We start from the raw sequence: 19,948 nt of genomic DNA, 5'->3' as shown, positions 1-19,948 counted from the left end.
ATTTGTAAACTGTCAGGGAACTGATGGGAGTGTAGTAGTGAGGACAACCAGAGGTCACTCTCATGGCCTCTTGGTTTTGGTAGGATTTAGTCAGCTTTTTTACTACAACCTGTTTTATCACTCTCATGGCCTCTTGGTTTTGGTAGGATTTAGTCAGCTTTTTTACTACAACCTGTTTTATCAGCAAGGGCTTCATGACCTGTATCTTGTGCCAACCTCCTCTCTCATCCTGTGACTTAGAATGTCTTAACTGTCTGGGAATGCAGCCCAGTAGGTCAGCCTCATTTAACTCCTATTCAAGATGGAGTTGCTCTGGTTCACATGCCTATGACATTTCCCCCCTCCCTTTTATAAGAAAACTCTTAATCTTAAAGGTTGCAGAGGGATGTAGATCTGTCTCCTGTAACTTCTTCGGGCCGAATAGGAGTGATGATATTCCTGCCTAACTATTAGGATATCTTGTATTCAGGGTGGAGAGAAGTTCAGTCAGAAAGCATCAGTATGTCAAGGGCCATTCATAACTCTTGAGTTTTGGCAATAAATGATATCTTGAAGATTAATAAATGTTTAAGAAAACACTCAGTAAGCTTGTTCTGTATTCCTACACAAGGAGTATAACAGTAATATATTCCATAAGAGTAAAGCAAAATGAATAAAGTTGTTCCAAGTAAATTAATTAGAAGGTTTTTCATGTACTAGGCAACTGTTGGAACTAAACTGATATGGGGCTGTTAGCTGATAGTAATGCACCCAGAATTAGAACACTGATACAGGCTTTTACACTACCCATTCCTCTTGTTTCTTCTAAACCACAGTCAGAGATCATGGGTAGGGTTAGCCTAAATTTTAGAAACAAACTTAAAAACAATTAATGAGCCTATAATTTAATAATAAGTTTACCATAGTTCTTGAAAAATAATATTTCTCTCTCCAGTTTCTCATTTTTACTAAAGACAAATTATGGTAAGACTGTTTTGCTTTATTATACTTGGCCTATTTGTATAAAGTGCAGCAAGAATAAGTATTTTTCACAAAGGCTTCTTAATTGTCTTTCATAAGGAATCTCAGATAAGAACTTTTTAAAGCCAAGCCCTGCCATGGGTTTATATTGCAAATACTGATGAGTTAGGGAAATTCCTTTCCTTTTGAATTTCCAAGATAACTTGGGGCTCCTGGACCTGTGAGAAAGTGGCAGTCTTTACTTACTATAGGTCAGAAACCCTGTACCGAGACTATGTAGGCAAGGTATGAGGCTAGTTCCCCAAAGGGCTTTTATTGGCTCTATAAGTCAAGTTTGATTCCTTAAAGGAAAGCACACATTTCATTCAAAGTCTTGGTAAAATAACCAATTTCTCTAAAAGAAAACAGATTCTTATTACACGTATGCAAATAACTATATTGTTATAAGTTAAGAATACTCACAACTAGTTTCCAAATTCTGGAGAAATCAGGTAGAGAGAAGCAAACATGTTCCAAATTTTGTTCACAGCAGTATACTTTGCTCAATTGCTTCAAGCTGTAAATAGCTCAAAGAAAAGTTTCATTGACTCTGAAAAAGAGAAAAAAAAACAAAGGATCAGCAATGTTTTAAGCAAAGTTAAGAAGATTACTTCAGTTTTCTATTGGTTCAGTCAATTTAGTTAACTCCTGTTCTGTTTGATATTCATAAATATTCTAGCTCTTCATGAGAGTTCTGAAAGTGGTTTCCTCTATTCTAATGATACAATTTCCAAAGTTATTAGAAACCTGCATTTACGAACACCTGCTAGAGTTCTATAGTTGATTATAAACCACCTTCTAAAGATGATTAAAACAAGACAATAGTTGTCTGTGGATGATAAAAAGTTTTAGGACAGCCACAATTTAAGCCACAGTTGATAAGGAAATTTGGCTACTTCTGTGGAAAATAAAATTTCACATAACAATTATAATTATTAATAACATACACTAAGTCATATTACAATTATAGGAGTTTTCCATTACTTTGGAACATGTATCAATAATACATTTATGCAAATACAGGAAAGCAAAACACCATTTCACATTTGATAATGCTTCCTGTATAATTTTTATACCAAATAAGCCAAATTTCACCTTTAAATTAATGTGTTATTAATGTTAACTGAATTTTTAATAAAAACTTTATAGATGTATTTGCCCAATTTTAATGTTTAACCATAATATAAGATTCTTATAAACTTTTTATAACCCTTTACATTTTTTTGTGAAAGAGAAGATCAGTGCTCTAAGAAGAACCTGTTGTGCTTCTATTCCAATGTTTAATTTATGGTAAAACTGAATAATACTCCTTTAACTTTAACCAATATGTTTATTAACAGAATCTCTTATAATTAATTTTTATAAACCTTCCATAACCTGTTTAAATCTTTAGCTTAATTCTAACTTAAAACAATTATTTAATTTTTTAGACAAAAATATCCACATTCCCATGCCTTCTTATAATCTTTTACCAAAAGTACATTCTACTTTCCTTACACACCTTACATGTAAAACTGTTTCTTCAATAGTCTCCATTACATGTTTCAATGCTAACTTTTAGTGACTTTTACTTTTGGTGAAAACCCTGTTTAATAAGCAATTTTAACAAGGTGTGGAGCCTAGCTTAGGACACACTAGGCAGAATTGCAGATAAGGGCCAACTCCCCAGCATAGGTAGGGGGCATGACTAACTCCACATGTCCCTAGGCCTTACCTTACTTAAGAAGGCAAGTTGTACAGTAAGAGTTATAGAGGTATTTTATGAAGCATTGAGGAGGCCTAACACCCTTTAAATGGTACAATTTTTTTTGCATAAATTCCCTTTCACAATTTACATAGACCATCTGAGACATTGTTGGACTGTCTGACTTCCTCTAAACATCCTTCCTTTTAAACAGCCATTCATTTTACTTTAGGGCAAGAATTTACCTTACAAGATGCTTTTTTTAAATATAAAATCTCTTTCTTTATAATCTTTGTATAGCTAGAGGACATGGTGAATTCCACATGTCTTCAGGCCTTATCTATAGTCTAATGGCTTTAGGTAGGTAAATTGAACACATTTTAAAAATTAAAGAAGCAGGTTGTAACCTTAAAGCATTTAGCAAACTTAATATCTGACCTGCATCATTTAGACTAAATGTTTTTATTTTATCACTAGTTTTTAAAGCTGTTTTTATTTTGCAAAGATTACTAAAGTTACATGAACAAAAAAGATATTACAGTTTTTATTTTGCTTTCAAAATATTTGATTTAATTGCTTATTTTTGTTTCGGCCAATTAATTAGAGCTCTTTCATATAAACATTACACAGACCACATGTATAGCGACACAGAAAGACAGAAGGTTACTATAGAAGTTGTAAGATTTTTCATTTGCCAGTTTTTAAGTTTATTGATTGGGTTACTGGGAGCCCTTGGAAGAACAGGACCAGGAAATGCGTCTCTGAGGCCTCCTGTTTTTTTCAAGAAGTCCAGACTGTTAGAACTTGAATATCCACTTTTAATTAAACTTATTTTAACCACAGCACTCTTTAATAAAGTGTTTTTAGAGTTTCTTATGCCAAATGACTGATATATCTGGCTTTTGAACTTTACCAAAGGTAACCTCCCAGGTGCTTGGAGAAAGGAAAATTTAAGACAGTCCATGGAAGAGAAGAGAAAGAATCACACAGATATTAACTAGATATGACTCACTTCCTAGGTGGGGAATTGAACCCAGACCACCACTGTGAAAATGTAAAGCCTTAGCTAATGAGCTACAATTGGGGGCAGTCTCTATTTATTTTCCCAGAATGAGTCTAGAGTAGTTAATTTTGAGTTTGCAAAGGCTTTTAAGTAGTAAATATAATTTTTAGAGCTAAGTATAACATGAACTCTGTAATTTCTATTCCCTGGAAGATGGAGACCAAGAAAAAGTACCACCACATGCTTAAAAGCTCAAGCTCCCAAGGACATAAGATGAGGTGGAGACTTAATTTAGTTTTTATTGTTTGTTTCAGGGACCTTCAGCCAAGTTTGTTACTGACCAGCCTGCTGGATTTTTTTAAAAAGCAGGCTTGTAGGTGTTCTAAGCTCATGCTTTATCCTGAAGTACCCCTCGACACGGAAAACAAATTCATAGCACAAAATATACCAGTTTAAGATTAGCCTTAGAATTCTTTTTCACATTAATCAAAACTTTACAGAGGAGATAAACACTTATTTTTAAAAATCATTCATTGAACTGTTTGCACAGAGACAGAGAAGTCAGAAATCTGTCTGCTAAGAAATTCTTACACTTTTGCTGGCATGCCAGGCTTCTGGGTTCCCTTTCCCTAAGCAGCCCTAGTGATCCAGCATGTGGCACCATTGACCTGAGAGCCAACCCACATCATAAAGGAAAATTGTTATTCATTCTGGGCAAAGCAAAATACATGTGATAAAACATAGACATTAGCCACTCTGCTTAGCACCCAATATCAAACTGGCAGAGCTCAAATTTGCCCCCAGATGGGCCCCGTCATCTTTAATCCAACCTCCGACTTGGAGTTTCAAAACACAGTCTCTGGGCAAGATGGCCACCCTGAGCAATAGAAATGATGAGAAAGGGAAACGAGAGAGGAAGAAAAGTATTTCTTGTGGCAGGGTGGGGGAGGCAAAATGATCAGGGAGGCCAGAGAAAGACCTGCCCATTACAGTGACACTGAAAAGTTCAGGCAGCTGCTTCTCGGTAGCAAAGGGATCTTTTCCAGTAATCCTGTAAGCTCTCAAATTTCCCTTTTCAGGGAAAACAAAGCTCCCCATATCCCACAGTTTTCTAAATGCCTAATCCTGTCACCCACAGCCATCAGCAAAGAGTGCAAGGCAGATTAATCCAAAGAGAATAGCAGCTAACATCCCATAGTGCCAAACCTGTTCTTAGCTGAGACAGACTTTATGGAGAGGGGGCTCTAATCCCCTAAATCTGAGAAGGGATTCTAACCCTCCTAAATTGGCCCTCTAACCCACGGTCGGTCAAGCATCCTTGCCTTTTGTTAAGAGGGGCCTCTAACCTACTCTGTCTTAGGAGAGACTCTAACCCAATCCCATTCTTTACCCGGGTACCCCACCACTCACCCAAAGTCATCCAATCAGTGCTGCAGTCTGTTTCCTTTGGGGTGGGTTGTTTCTTCAGTATCGTCCTTTCTGTAGTTCACCAGAAATATGTTACAGTACCCCAATACTTACGCAAAGGTAGCTGTTGGGTCAGGGGTTCTGCACTATAGTCCCTTCTGTGGCTGCCAGAAATATGTTAGAGGAAAGAGGTCTAGATCCAGACCCCAAGAGAGGGTTCTTGGATCTTATACAAGAAAGAATTCAGGTCAACTTTGCAGTGCAAAGTGAAAGCAAGTTTATTAAGAAAGGAAAAGAGGCTGGGCACGGTGGCTCAAGCCTATAATCCCAGCACTTTGGGAGGTGGAGGCGGGTGGATCACGAGGTCAAGAGATCGAGACCATTCTGGTCAACATGGTGAAAACCCATCTCTATTAAAAATACAAAAAATTGGCTGAGCGTGGTGGCGCACGCCTGTAATCCCAGCTACTCAGGAGGCTGAGGCAGGAGAATTGCCTGAACCCAGGAGGCAGAGGTTGCGGTGAGCCGAGATTGCGCCATTGCACTCCAGACTGGGTAACAAGAGCGAAACTCTGTCTCAAAAAAAAAAAAAAAAAAAAAAAGATAAAAAAGGAAAGAAATAAAAGAAGGGCTACTCCATAGACAGAGCAGTCCCAAGAGCTGCTGGTTGCCAATTTGTATGGTTATTTCTTGATGATATGCTAAACAAGGGGTGGACTATTCATGTCTCCCTTTTTTAGACCTTTCTGACGTTGCTATGGTTTTCGTAAACTATCATGGCACTGATGGAAATGTAGTAGCGAGGACGACCAGAGGTCACTCTTGTTGCCATCTTGGTTTTGGTAGGATTTAGCTGGCTTCTTTACTGCAACCTGTTTTATCAGCAAGGGCTTTATGACCTGTATCTTGTGCCAACCTCCTATTTCATCCTGTGACTTAAAATGCCTTAACTATATGGGAATGCAGCCTAGTAGGTTTTAACCTCATTTTACCCAGCTCCTATTCAAGATGGAGTTGTCCTGGTTCACATGCCTCTGACACCATAGCTCTTCCAAAGACAATCTATTGATCATTTTAATGAAGAGTCTAATTTAATTTATTAATATTTTGTTGCAAAAGGGAAAAATAACTCTGAAAACAAACAGAAGTCACTTTTAACCTAAATATTGTCTTCTAAAATATAATTTTATTTGTTTTTAACTATGAAATATTCATTAGGAAACCCACCTGCAATAAATTGGATCTGACATTTAAGGCAGAATACATGGAAACTGAGACCAGTGGGTCAGGTGTGAAAGTCATCTTGAATAATAATTTTCCTCCATTCACTTAAAAACAAGTTCTACCTTGTCTAAGACAGTGATTATCATTTCATTTCCAGAGTAAATAACAAGATATTTATATTTTGATGGCAAGAACATTGTGTAATGCACGTGCTCTATCTAAGGTTGGGGAAGGAAGGTGTCTGCCAGGGGCTGATGTTGGTTGATCTGTTTTAGCATTTAGTTTTAGCTTGTCACTTTGTGGTACCTGGATATAAGTAGATACCATTAATCAAAATAATAAATCAATTAATGTCATATGTTAAGTGAAACAAAAAAGAAAGGTGTACTCATAATGTAATAAAATCCTCTTGACATATCAATAAACAGAGAACATGCAAATATTGGAATATTTCATTTGCAACAGGAATCCTGAAAAACACTATTAAAAGGAAATAACAAGACAATGAATAGAAAACAAAATGAATAGAAAACAATGAAAGTCCTACATGGCAAATGGATTGAAACAGAGCAGTCTATTTTTCCATTAAGATATTCAGTGTAATGTTTGTGTATGTGTGTATGTATGTAAAATTTTTTGTTGTTTTTCTAGAGCTAATTTCATTTTCAACTTGGGAGAAATGTTAGCCTTAGTTAATGCTTAAAATATCTTCAGGTTTGTGCTGAAATATTTTCTTAATTCTGTCTGGAAACCTACCAAACTGCCCAGGTAAACACTTTAGACAGGAGTGGAAAATGAAAAAAGAAAATTGTTTTTGCTGAGGGTTTAAGCAACAGTAAACTCTGTAGGAAGACAGATGTTCAGTAGGGATAAAAAGAGCTAGTATTTCCTCTGCCCTTGCTATGTGCCGGGCTAAACTATGCTAAACTAATTTCCTTTTATTTAATTTCTACAATGAGCCTAAGATACAAGCGCTGTCATTATCCCTATTTCACAGATGAGGTTTAGAGGAATTAGATAAGGTGCTGCAGGTTACAAAGGTTGTAAGGGATGGTTGCGAACCCAGACTTATATCCTCTTGAACCTGATCTTTTTTGCTGCCACTATCATATCACTTTTTTCATTGTATTATAATTATCCCTTTACACATCCACCTCCCACACTTCCTAGTTAGCCCCGCTGAGGCAAACACAGTATCTTACTTATGCTTCTAGTTCTGAGGATTTAACATAGTGATGTGATACATTATGGAAGCTCAGTAAGTGCCTTTGGAATGACTAATGTATTGTTTAAAGTCACAAAAGTTTATATATTCAAGAAAATGTTGCCTTATGATGGAAATAACTGATGTGAAAACAAAGTGTCAATTACTTTTGAAGCTGTATTAGGCATTCCTTTCCTCAAAGATCAGATTTTTCAGAAAGGTGAGTGAGCGATTGCTGCTGCCTGTAGGAATTTGACGGAGTATGAAAAAAAAAACCCAGAGTTGATTAAATAATGTGAAATATGTACAGTATTAATATGTACAGTATTAAGAAAGGTTAAGAGAAGGAATACTGAAAGCACAATTTAATTCATGGTTTTTACATTCATGATGGGCTTGTCTTCTCTACAGGGAAGCAACCAGTTTTTCATTGCTATCACTATCAATAGTCAGGGGACATTTTCAAGCCTTAGGAAATTTTTTAAAGCTTAAAAAGCAATTCATAGAGGAAAGAAAACTATTTTATACTAAAACATTATGCAGTATAAACTTAATGGGGAAAATCAATTTAGCTTAAGCTGTGAGGGATTGAAATCTGATCAAAGAAAACCATTTTGGTCATAAGTGATAGTTTACAAAGTGGGTTTGAGGAGCATTCTAAATGAGTTTACACTTACATCTTTAAAATGGGTCATATTAACTTCCACAATTGCATCTTACTCCGATATTCTGATTAAATGTGACGATAATGCCTATTTTAATTTGGGTTTGTAATCACCCCATCAGAAAGCTGCAGCCAATAAAAGCTCTCTACTCCTTGCTGTATAAGCATACTTCTGCCATTTGTTTCCTTTAAAGGACGCCTACACGTTGAATTCTGCAGCAGTCTTCAGAAGTCAAAGACCAGAATGAGCAAGCACTGCCATACAAAATAATGTATCCACCCTGCCAGCACTGACATTTCCAATTGCCAAGCCTTACAGAAGGCTGGTGAATGCCCTTGTCCCTCCCTGGACATGAATTTATTTGTAAAAAAAACTTTCACAGTGAAGAAAATATATAAAGAGTGTAGTTATGTCTACCAGTGCCAGTATGTCAGGTTGCCAGGGTGCTTTTGTTGGTTTTGTTTTATTACAGCTGTCTAGCATGAATCCACCTCCAATGTGAAATTGTGATTTAGTTATTAAAAAATTCTAGATTAAAATGAATGTTCATGCCCTATTTTACTTCTTTGATGGAATGATATTAACTTTTTTCTGAGACTTTTCATGATCACCTCAAAAAGGTTTTTTGTTTGTTTGCTTATTTGTTTGTTTTTGAGACATGGTCTTGCTCTGTCACCCAGGCTGGAATATAGTGGCACAATCTTGGCTTACTGCAATCTCTGCCGCCTGGGATAAGGTGATTCTCCCACCTAAACCTCCCGAGTAGCTGGAACTACAGGTGTGCACCACCATGGCCAACTAATTTTTTTTTGTCTTTTTAGTAGAGACAGGGTTTCGCCATGTTGCCCAGGCTGTTCTCAAACTACTGAGCTCAAGGGATACACCTGCCTTGGCCTCCCAAAGTGCTGCAATTACAGGCGGTGAGCAACTGTGCCCAGCCAAGACTGTGCTCCTTCTAAGGAGAGATTCATACTCTTCTCAAAGCATTTACTACATGGTTCTGCATTGTCATGTTCCATATGCTCATCAGCGCATCTCAGTGGATTATTACCTCCTTCAGAGCAGAGCTGTGTCTTGTTACCTTTGCCTTCCCAGTATCTAACAGGGTGTATAGCAGACATAGTCACAGTCAATAAATAGTTTTTGGATGATTTTTTTCTGAAGTGGCCCCTTTCTCTTTCCTTCTCACTTATTCATCTCTCACCTTCTTTAGGTCCTCTCCATTTGTCCCAAGGACATGAGAGCTGATATCTGTGTTCATCTAAACCGGAAGGTTTTTAATGAACATCCTGCTTTTCGATTGGCCAGCGATGGGTGTCTGCGCGCCTTGGCAGTAGAGTTCCAAACCATTCACTGTGCTCCTGGGGACCTCATTTACCACGCTGGAGAAAGTGTGGATGCCCTCTGCTTTGTGGTGTCGGGATCCTTGGAAGTCATCCAGGATGATGAGGTGGTGGCTATTTTAGGTACTGTGAACTTTCCTAATGTAGTAGCAGATGGGTAGTAACAGCTTTAGGTATTTTGCTTCTCAGATTTTTAAAGAGCAATTTCCTTTGTTTGGTAACTTTGAAAATTGGGTCATTAATGAGATGTGAATTTTAATGAAAACTAATAATGCTGTTTCAGCAGAGAACATTAGTATCAGTTACAGCCTAATGAGCTGAGTGGGGGTTTGATTAAACTCTCTTTGGCAACAGTAGGACAGTACCTTCAAGACTAAAGGTGGTTACTGACTAAGGTGCCTTGTAGCTCGGTGTGAGTATGAAAATGGCTTGTGGAATGGTAGTGACATAAGGTGTTAGTCTCAGAAGGGTGATAGAACCTCTCTAGCTCAACCCTTTTCTTGAGAGAGGAACCAAGTGAGGCCCAGAAAAGCTTAGTGATTTTCCCAGTTAGTTAGTAAATGAATGAAGGCTTGAATATAGATGATTTTACTCCAAAACTTTCTCCCTCATCACAGTCAACCTAAATAGTGAGCTAAAAGTGCAGAGGAGGTTAATGAGTCTGACCTTTTATAGTGGAGTGATCACGATCTGAGTAAATTAAATTTAGGTTTATAAAGCTGGTTCTGTCCATCTATATTCAAAAGCCTTGCAAATTATTTGGCTAATAATAAATTCATTTAAAATTTTTGAGATTTAGAATTCAGTAGATAATTCTACCAAGCACAACCACAATAAAAAGGCAGTAACAGTATATATAAGTGAGAAAATAAAAAAATGTTGCATATTTGGGGATATATTGCTTGGCAAAAAAAATTGCCAAATGACCTTTTAGATCATTTTCTGCTCAAAGATCTGCAGCAGGTTCATGAAATCCACAGATATAAAAGGAAGTAATAAAATAAGGTCAGAGGAGAATCACTCCTTGTTTTTTTTTTATCAGGTAAAATAAGTTAGAATTGCAGGGTGTCGGCTTCATTTTGATCACATTTTTCATGGCTTGTGTCTCATGAAAAATGAGCTCAATTTTTAAACTATTGGATTTTCAGCTACTGAGGTCAACCTACCATAGCTTGAATGCCACTTATTCTCAAAAGTAGGAGATTAACTGATAGATTTTTAAAACTACAAAAGCAAAATCCACCACAATAATGAAAAATTGACTTCAAAAAGCACCATTACGTGAAAAATATAGAATTGAGACTGGAAAAGAAATAACCCTTCATAGGAAAACTGGTTCTGTAAAAATCGTGAGTTCTAGAAAATGACTCACGGTTACAAATGACTGAATACCATGGTTTGTAAGCCTTTCCTTAACTGTATATAAATAATATTAGTGTTACAGTTAGATTTCTTCTAGGAACTATTTTTATTTTTTTCAAGAAGAAAATACAACGCTTTAGAGTCAGCTCATTAGTGCTTGTTCTACTTAGTTTACTGGAGGATAAAGGAGTTAAAATAACCCTTCATAAAAAGTGTACGTTTCACCAGAACAATCCTTTGTGGTAAAATGAAGCCTATTCACACTGCAACCATTCTTGTTTGCGTAGAGAAGAGGATAACATACAAAGCCAAAGCAGATTTATTTTATTTTCCTAAATGTCCATGTCAATGGTGAGTGGGAAAAAAAATCAAATATATTACATGAAAATGAGTACCCTCATGATAAATGACCTCAGCTATAGAGTCATTATCATTTGCGCTGTCACATTTTCTTCATTACAACTTCACTTGGGTAACTCTTTTCTAAAAGAAGGCTGGAGAAAGTCCTGGGTACAGTGTGCCTCTGGCCTGGGTCTGCTAAAATGGAACAATTCACTCAGTGAGACACACAAAATGCATTTTCCTTTCATTTTAAAATAAAATGGTAACTTGTTTTGCCCAGTGACACAGTAAAAATGAACACAGGACCCCTGGCTATTGGACCTATCTCATCATATATCTATCACATTTTATTATTTTGAGCGTGTGCTTTTTGTTCTCGCTCCTCAAAAATCTTGGGATTCAGAGACTTTTCACATCTTGTGCTTAATGACTCAAATTATATGGACAACTCTCTGGGTACCTTTCTTGCTTTTTCTCTACAAGACTCTGAAAAAGACTAGTTCATTCAAAAGTCCATCAGATCAAGCTTTTTTGTTTGTTTAACAAACAAAATGCTTTAATGATGTTTTAAGAAAGGAGGATTAAAATAGTAACTTACCAGCACCCTTTTTTCCTCGATTCTCTTCATCCTCTTCTTTTCCTCTTTCTTCACCTCCTCTTCCTCTTCTTCTTCTCATTTCTGACAGTTTAATTTTGAAATAACTGCATGCTTAATGAAAAGTTACAAAAGTTATCAGGATGTGAAGGGATTATATAAATATATTTAATATTTAATATCTACAATTAATATAATATAAATATATTTAATCTTTAATATATATCATCCCTTCACACCCTGATATATATATGTGTGTATGTGTAAGTTATGTGTGTGTGTTTGTATATATATAAAGATATATATGTATGTCTTTAAGTTCTGTTTTATTAAGTTGATTTGGTCTGTATAATTTTAAGTGTTTATTAAAAATCTTTTTGATTTGTCCTGGCACTGAGAGTGGCAGGCTAATATATCTTATTATTCATGTGTTTTATCTATGTTTCCTTGCATCTCTTGTAGTTTATGCTATATAACATTTGCTGCTGTGTTATCTGGTGTACAGATATTTATGATTGTTATGTCTTAATTGTCAACTGTGGCCTTTGGCATTGAAATATGGCAAAAGCTGTCATGTTTAATGCTCTTTGCCTTGCAAGGGTCAGAGAGGAATAAAATCCCTACATTCTTCACATCTGAGGATACCTTATAAAAATGAGAACTTGCCTAAATTAGTCTGATAGGAGAAATAAGAAGGCCTTGCTATCTCTTACACTGATTCATTTGCCAGTTAAAAGGTAGGGAAGAGAGGTTATTTTAAAATTAATTCGAATCTTTGAATCCAAAATCAGGTGTAGTTTCTTCTTTTTGGATTCTTGCCACTAAACAGTCTCTTGATAGGTACATAATTCTTTGGTGTTTCAAAAGTGCTAAGGAGTTTAATGAATAAGTTCTGAAGCATAACTAATTAATGGAAAGATAAAAAATTTAGTCAACAAATAACCTCCTTTAACACCAGAGGATGGCTTCAAGATGTTTTTCTAAATAGGGCATATGGATGTAATTGCAGTTCATGTCTTTTTTCAATGTGAAGTTCTTTCAGTTCCTACACCTCCACCTTCTTTTGACCTTCCCACTTTTTATGAAACACAAAGAATTCCAAATTAAGTTGATGATGCATACATATTATTTTATATTCTTTAACGTCTTATTCCTTTTTAGCTTCTACCCTATAATTACTTAATGTGAACAGATTTATTGGTATGGCTGAAAAAGCCAGGTTACTTCTCAGTGTCTTGACAAGTATATTGTGCCTTTCAGAGGTTATAAAAATGACATTTCCCTGCCAATAATAGACCCTGCTGCTAAGACTTTTGTTTTGTTGTATTTTTGTTTTGTCTTTTGTCATCTGTTGTTCATTGATTATTAGAATCATACAGTTAGAGTTACTAAACTAAGACAATCTCTATCTAAGTCTTTTAATTGTAACTTCAAATTCTCAAGAGTGCTATGCTGTTTATGTTTGGTTTGGATGGAGTGTTGAAAATTGTTATGGGGTTGGGGAAAATAGCATAAATGAGGACACAAATAACATAACTAAATCAATAAGCAAGAGAGTCTTTAGCACTTGAATTAAGATTCTATTTTTATTAGAATCAGTTATTTAAAATCCACTGTAGGCTGGGCATGGTGGCTCATGCCTGTAATCCTAGCAGTTTGAGAGGGCAAGGTGGGTGAAACACTTGAGGTCAGGAGTTGGAGACCAGTCTGGCCAACACAGTGAAATGCCATCTCTACTAAAAATACAAAAATTAGCTGGGTTTGGTGTCATACACCTGTAATCCCAGCTACTTGGGAGGCTGAGGCATAAGAATCAGTTGAACCAAGGAGGCAGAGGTTGCAAGTGAGCTGAGATCATGCCAGCCTTAGCGGCAGAGTGAGTGAGACTCTGTCTCAAAAAACAAAGTCCATTGTAAACATATTATTAAAGAAAATTTATAAATTGTGCTGCTTGAAATTAAAACTCTCCTTATTTTATTATGAAAAGAAAAATTCTGAGATGTGAATGAATAATATTTTGCTATTTTGAGAATCTATGAAAATGTGGCTTTTAAGCTGTAATTAGTATTTCTTCCTCTGCACTTGCTATTAGAAGTCAAGTGCTTTACAGTGTAAATTTTTAACAGGGCTTTTCCCAAGTTCCTAAAAATTATTTTCTTTTGCACCCATGCTTCTGTGTTTTAGATGCTGAACTATGAAACATGTAGATTTGTTCTACATATTACGATGATGAAATGAGTTAATTCAGATACTTTTATAGAGGGCAAATCAGTTGTTTGCTTTTAAAAACGTGTGCTTGTCTTGATTTAAACATATGAAGCAGTGATTATAACATCGTTTATCTATGGTTCAAAATGTTTACTTTTAGAGATCCTCAGCCTGCAGGTTTTGGGATAAAATATAAGTTTTAACAATCTTGGTAGTTTAGATTCCACCTCCAACCCTCTCTACTACCCTTCAAAACGGAGTCTTGTTTATTCTATGGTATCTTTTATTCCTATTCTTAATATCCCTTACCACAATCAGTGCTGTTAAAATTTTCGTCCTGGGTGTGAAAGGAAAATACCTTGGACCCCCCCAAATCACTAAAGAAAACTCACCTGCCCCCCCCCCCCACCACCCAGCACCATTCCATTCAAAGTTACTGAGATAGATGCACATCTGATTTGCCTCCTTTGGAAAGGCTAATCAGAAACTCAAAAGAACGCAACCATTTTTATATCACCTATCTGTGACCTGAAAGCTCCCTCCCTGCTTCTGATCATCCTGCCTTTGCCTGAAGTTGTCCCAGCTTTCCAGACAAAACCAATGTACTTCTTACATATATTGATTGATGTCTCCCTAAAATATATAAAACCAAGCTGTGCCCCGACCACATTGGGCACATGTTGTCGGGACTTCCTGAGGATGCGTCACGGCATGTCCTCAACCTTGGCAAAATGAACTTTGTAAATTGACTGAGACCTGTCTAAGATTTTCCAGGTTCACATGGACCATGACTACCATCTTAGCCAATAGACTTAGCTGCTTATAAATCTATCATCAGCTTCAACCTCCGTTTCTATGTTATGCTGCCAACACAGTAATCTTCCTAAGAAACAGTTACGTCAATGTAACTGTTTCATTAGTATTTCCAGAACCTTAAGAATAAAATGTAGCTAGGAGCATGGCCTGTGGGAGCATTTGGGCTCTGGTTTTTGCTCTCCTTTCCAGCTTGATTTGTGTCGTTGTCTATCCCTAGCCTATTCTCACCATGCTGAACTGCAGGAAGTTTCTTGAGGTATGCAAAGTTCCCTCTTACTGGGAGGCTTTTGCCTATCCTGCTCCTCTATTTAGAATACTTTTTCTCTCTTTTTTAGGGATCTGTAAGACACCGATCACTAATTTTTCCCTTACTGCCCTCGTCTGGGTTAGATGCCTCTATTCTGTGCTTCCACTTGGATGACTGTACAGGGTTCTTAGTATCTCCTATTTTTATCCTTTACCTGTTTATCCTCCCACTGTACAGTGACCACTTGAATTTTCTCTCTCTGTCATCTGTGATAGGACCACTTCAATAGGTTCTGAGTAAAGGCTTGTTTGAGTGAGACAGATTAGCTGGTACAGCTGTTACTTGATACTTACTAGGGATTGGTTTTAGGACACCCTCACAGATACCCTACTCTGAGGATGCTCAAGTACCTTATGTAAAACGGTGTAGTATTTGCATACAACCTATGCACATCTTCCTGTATATTTAAAATCATCTCTAGGTTATTTATCACCCCCAACACAATGACAATGCTATGTACATAGTGGTTTTATTGGTTGGGGAATAATGACAAGAAAAAAGTCTGTGCACATCTAGTACAGATGCAGCTAACCATGTTTTAACCCTAAATATTTTTTATTTGTGGTTCGTTGAATCCATTGATGAGAAATCCACGGGTATGGAGGGCCAACTGTACTTTGCCAACAAACTGTTTTCATAATTGTTTCAGTTCTAAGTACCCAGAAGAATACATTGTGTTCTGTTGACTCACTTGCCAATTTCCTCTATGTTATATCATGAAATACTGACTGCCCTCTGTTCCTCCTTTGTCTGGAGGTTTCTAGTCAAATGCATTTCTCAAAAGCCTATAGCTTTAGTTTAGATCTATTGTAGGCAGAAGAAACATTTTCCTACTGTTAACTAGGAAATTTGAGCAAAGAGAATGAGGGGGTGGCAGCTATGTTAAGTATCTCAGACCGCACATGGCTCTCTGATAAGCTGCTCCTTTCTGGTTCTCCATCAAGGATCCCCAGTACCAAGAAAGAATCTAACCTATGCCTGGTTGTCGACCATGATAAAAAAACTTTAATGACATTAATTGAAGGAGATTTAGCTTTAATTTCTAAAGTGGCATTGCTTTTATCATCAATTAGAATTATTCAACAAATCAATTAATTTCATGAATACATAAATATTTAAGAATTAAAAGGGACTTAAAGAAAGAAAAATTGTGTTAAATGAGCCCCCCTACTTAAGTAAAATGTAAAGTCCGCAGATACATTTGATTTTAATGTTCCTTATCAAACTTTTAAATTATATTTTTGAAAAATATACTTGGGCCTCTTTGAAAGTCTTATTAAAATTCTAATACTTATTAATGAAGTGCTCATTATTTTATATACATTTTTATATCAAATCCTTTAATAACCCTGTGAAGAAAGTAATTATTGTAGTCATCTTACAGATGAAGGAACTGAAACTCTATAATATGGGGTTGTTCACCCTGGGTCACAGCTAATAAGTAATTAGTGGGTACAGTATTTGAATCCAAACCTGTCCAACATTATGTGCATGGTTTTAACTATCAAATCAAAAAAAAGTGATGCTCTCTTTAACAGGAATTTTGAAATAGAATTTTGAAATTATAGTGCAACTATTTGGTTTAATCTTACTGGAAAATAGAGTACCTATATTACATTTACCAATTTATATCTTTTTACTTAAAAAAAAAGATTTCTCTAACAACATTGCAAGAATTAGGCACCATAACAATGTACATTACAAAAACCCTTCACCAAATATTACCTACGGTACTTAGTTAAGTATGAATTGGCTAAATCAGCTACTACGTATCTAAAAATATTGTTCTCTTCCAAGTGACTGGTTTATCACGAGGAAGGTGTTTAGAACTGAGGAGAACTAAGCCCAGAGTGTGAATGTCATGAGTTCTTGGAACACAAGATAAGGATGTCAAATTCCACTCACCTCTTTCATCTGGGTTATGGAAGAGTTCAGAGTCTACTAAGTTGGTAAATGTCAAAGTGGAAACGAAGCTTTCTAGAATGCTTCAGGATTGCAGGAAAGACCACATTTTTCTTCCATGAGGAAATGGACTTTCCTTCTCTACTTTTTGAGTCTGTGCCAGCCTTATGACTCCTGACAGTACCATGCTGCCCTCTTTGCCATGCCCTTGAGTGTTGGCATTCTCTGGACAGGGTAGGGACTGCTCAGCTTGCTTTTCTCTTTGCTCTTTTGTTTTCTGAGGGCATTACATATACTTCCATGAAGCTTAATTTGCATATTCCTCTCTTTAGTATACCTACTTACACACCAATATCTCATTCCCCTCTCCTTCCCTACCCTGCACTCCCTTAGTCAATACCAATATTTCATCTTGTCTTAAAAAGCATTGAGAATATTTTGACTTCAAGGACCTGTAAAGTTAATAACCTATGAGTTTAATAAGTGGGTTTTGTTTTGTCTATCTGTAAGATCAGATCCAGTCAGTTGTGTTGGTTTACCTAGTCAACAATGCCACTGAGGACTCAGTGTCTTCTTCTTTCATGTGAGGAGAGGGTAAGGTGTTGTTGGGGAGTAGGTGTGCAGCAAAATCATTTGAGATTATTAATTGAAAACTAAAACAAGAATCAGAATATCTCACAATATAAATATGTAATCTAATGAAGTTTTACAAGGGAAAGAACTTGTAACCACATATCAGGTCAAGAAATAGAATGTTAGGCCAGGCGCGTGGCTCATGCCTGTAATCCCAGCACTTTGGGAGGCCGAGGCTGGTGGATCACGAGGTCAAGAGATCGAGACCATCCTGGTCAACTTGGTGAAACCCCATCTCAATTAAAAATACAAAAAATTTGCTGGGCATGGTGGCATGTGCCTGTAATCCCAGCTATTCAGGAGGCTGAGGCAGGAGAATTGCCTGAACCCAGGAGGCGGAGGTTGCAGTGAGCCAAGATCGTGCCATTGCACTCCAAACTGGGTAACAAGAGTGAAACTCCATCTCAAAAAAAAAAAAAAAGAAGTAGAATGTAAAGGTTTCTCTCTACAGCTCCAGGAAACCATGCCATGTACCCCATCCCTATATACCAGGTTTAGTTTTTCTGTTTTAAAATTTGATATATCTTGCATTTTTAAAAATATCTGCAAGTTCCCCTCCTGTCCCATTGTTTATCTTACAATTATCTGCTGAATAATGTGGGCATTTGTCCTGCAGAGTTCCTATGGTTTGGATTTTGCTGATTGCATACTCACTGCATTTTAGCATGTTCCTCTATCCTCTGTATTTTCTGCAGTTAGCAGCTGAATGCAGAGGCTTGGTGGACTCAGGTTGGATCCTTTCAGCAGAACTATAGATGGGGCTTTGTTCTTTCATAAGAGGCACATGATATTTTGTTGAATCACTTTAGGTGGTGTTATCAGCCATTGATACTTAATGCCTTGACTCATTAAGTTATTGAGAGTTGCAAATGAAGATACTATAATTTTATATTTTTGTTTGTTTATTAGTTGGAATACTTAAGATGCTTTCTCTGAACTACTATTTGGTTTTCCAGTGTGTGTTTCACATAGGAAAGGCAGGATAAATGTTTGACTCTTTGCTATATTTACTAATTTTTAGATAATTGATCTCATCCTTTGAAATTGCTCTGAAAATTTCTTTACAAATGTCTTTATGTACTAATGGATTTAAACAAACTTGATGAGTTTCAATGCATTAAAATGTTTATCCTTACCAAAGTGCAACTTGTCTTATCTTTGGTCAGTGCGAACCCCTATCTCCTTCTGATACCACAGTCTTTGATAACTTCCTTTTTATGTATTATGATCATATGTGCTCATCTTGTACAACCCTGTGCGTTTCATGTAATAAGCCATTAGCCATTTTTCCAAAAAGTTCATTGATTTTAGTGGAAAATAATATTTCAAGATTACAATCTAGGCCCTAGAAATGGTTACTGCTGATGTTTTGGTCATTGTTTCTTGGCCATCTTAATGGACAAAATCAGGGAAAAATATTCACGTGTATGTGTGAGTGTGTGTTTATATATACAAATAAAATATATCATGAGTTCATATATATATATATTCAGTTATAATTTAGTACTATAGGGTTATATTTATCTACTTTTTAAATTTTTTTTTTTACTTTTTGAGATGGAGTCTCAACTCTGTTCTCCAGGCTGGAGTGCAGTGGCAAAGTCTTGGCTCACTGCAACCTCTGCTCTCAGATTCAAGGGATTCTCTTGCCACACTGCGCTCCAGGCTGGGTGACAGAGCGAGACCCTGTCTCAAAAAAAAAAAAAAAAAAAAAAAGAAGGCTAGGGATGGATGATAGAATTAAAATACTTCATAACTGCTCAATTGCTTTATGCCATGCCATATTACAACATGACAACTTCAGAATACAAATACTAATAACATCAAAAATATGATTACTGAAAATACATAACATAATTTTTTACAAATGCTTTTCCCATTTTCCTGCTACCCACCATTATTTTTAATAGTTATACTATATTTACATTGTCAGAGTATATAGTCATTACATACTACACTTTCTTTTAACTATTATTTAGTCTATTTCTAAATGTAACTGTATAGTTAGTGCTTACTACTAGTCTTTATGTCAGTGTCTGTTTAAATATTTTGGTGCCCTGAGACATATTCACTAAGAAAATCCTTAGAGAATATCCATTGGAATAATATTCCCTGAGTTCTACTATGTTGGTAATATAATATAAAGCCCTTTATACTTAAAAATCATTTTTGCTGGATATGAAATTCTTGGATGACATTTCCTTCTTAGACTATCTTAAATATGTTAGTTCTTTACTGAAGACAAAAGGCAAAT

General features: G+C 36.3%; 1 protein-coding gene across 1 annotated transcript in view; it reads left to right on the top strand.

Moving 5' to 3' along the window:
• KCNH5 (potassium voltage-gated channel subfamily H member 5) overlaps positions 1 to 19,948 on the top strand; it is a 371,870-nt gene that overhangs the window by 258,030 nt on the left and 93,892 nt on the right. The window contains exon 9 of the mRNA XM_002753993.6: positions 9,400 to 9,652. Within this exon, the coding sequence (XP_002754039.1) occupies positions 9,400 to 9,652 (253 nt within the window). The remainder of the gene's footprint in view (positions 1 to 9,399; positions 9,653 to 19,948) is intronic.

Source organism: Callithrix jacchus, chromosome 8, assembly GCF_049354715.1.
Source record: "Callithrix jacchus isolate 240 chromosome 8, calJac240_pri, whole genome shotgun sequence".
NCBI lineage: Eukaryota > Metazoa > Chordata > Mammalia > Primates > Cebidae > Callithrix > Callithrix jacchus.
Note: the sequence above shows the minus strand (reverse complement) of the source record. Positions and strands in the feature narration are given on the sequence as shown.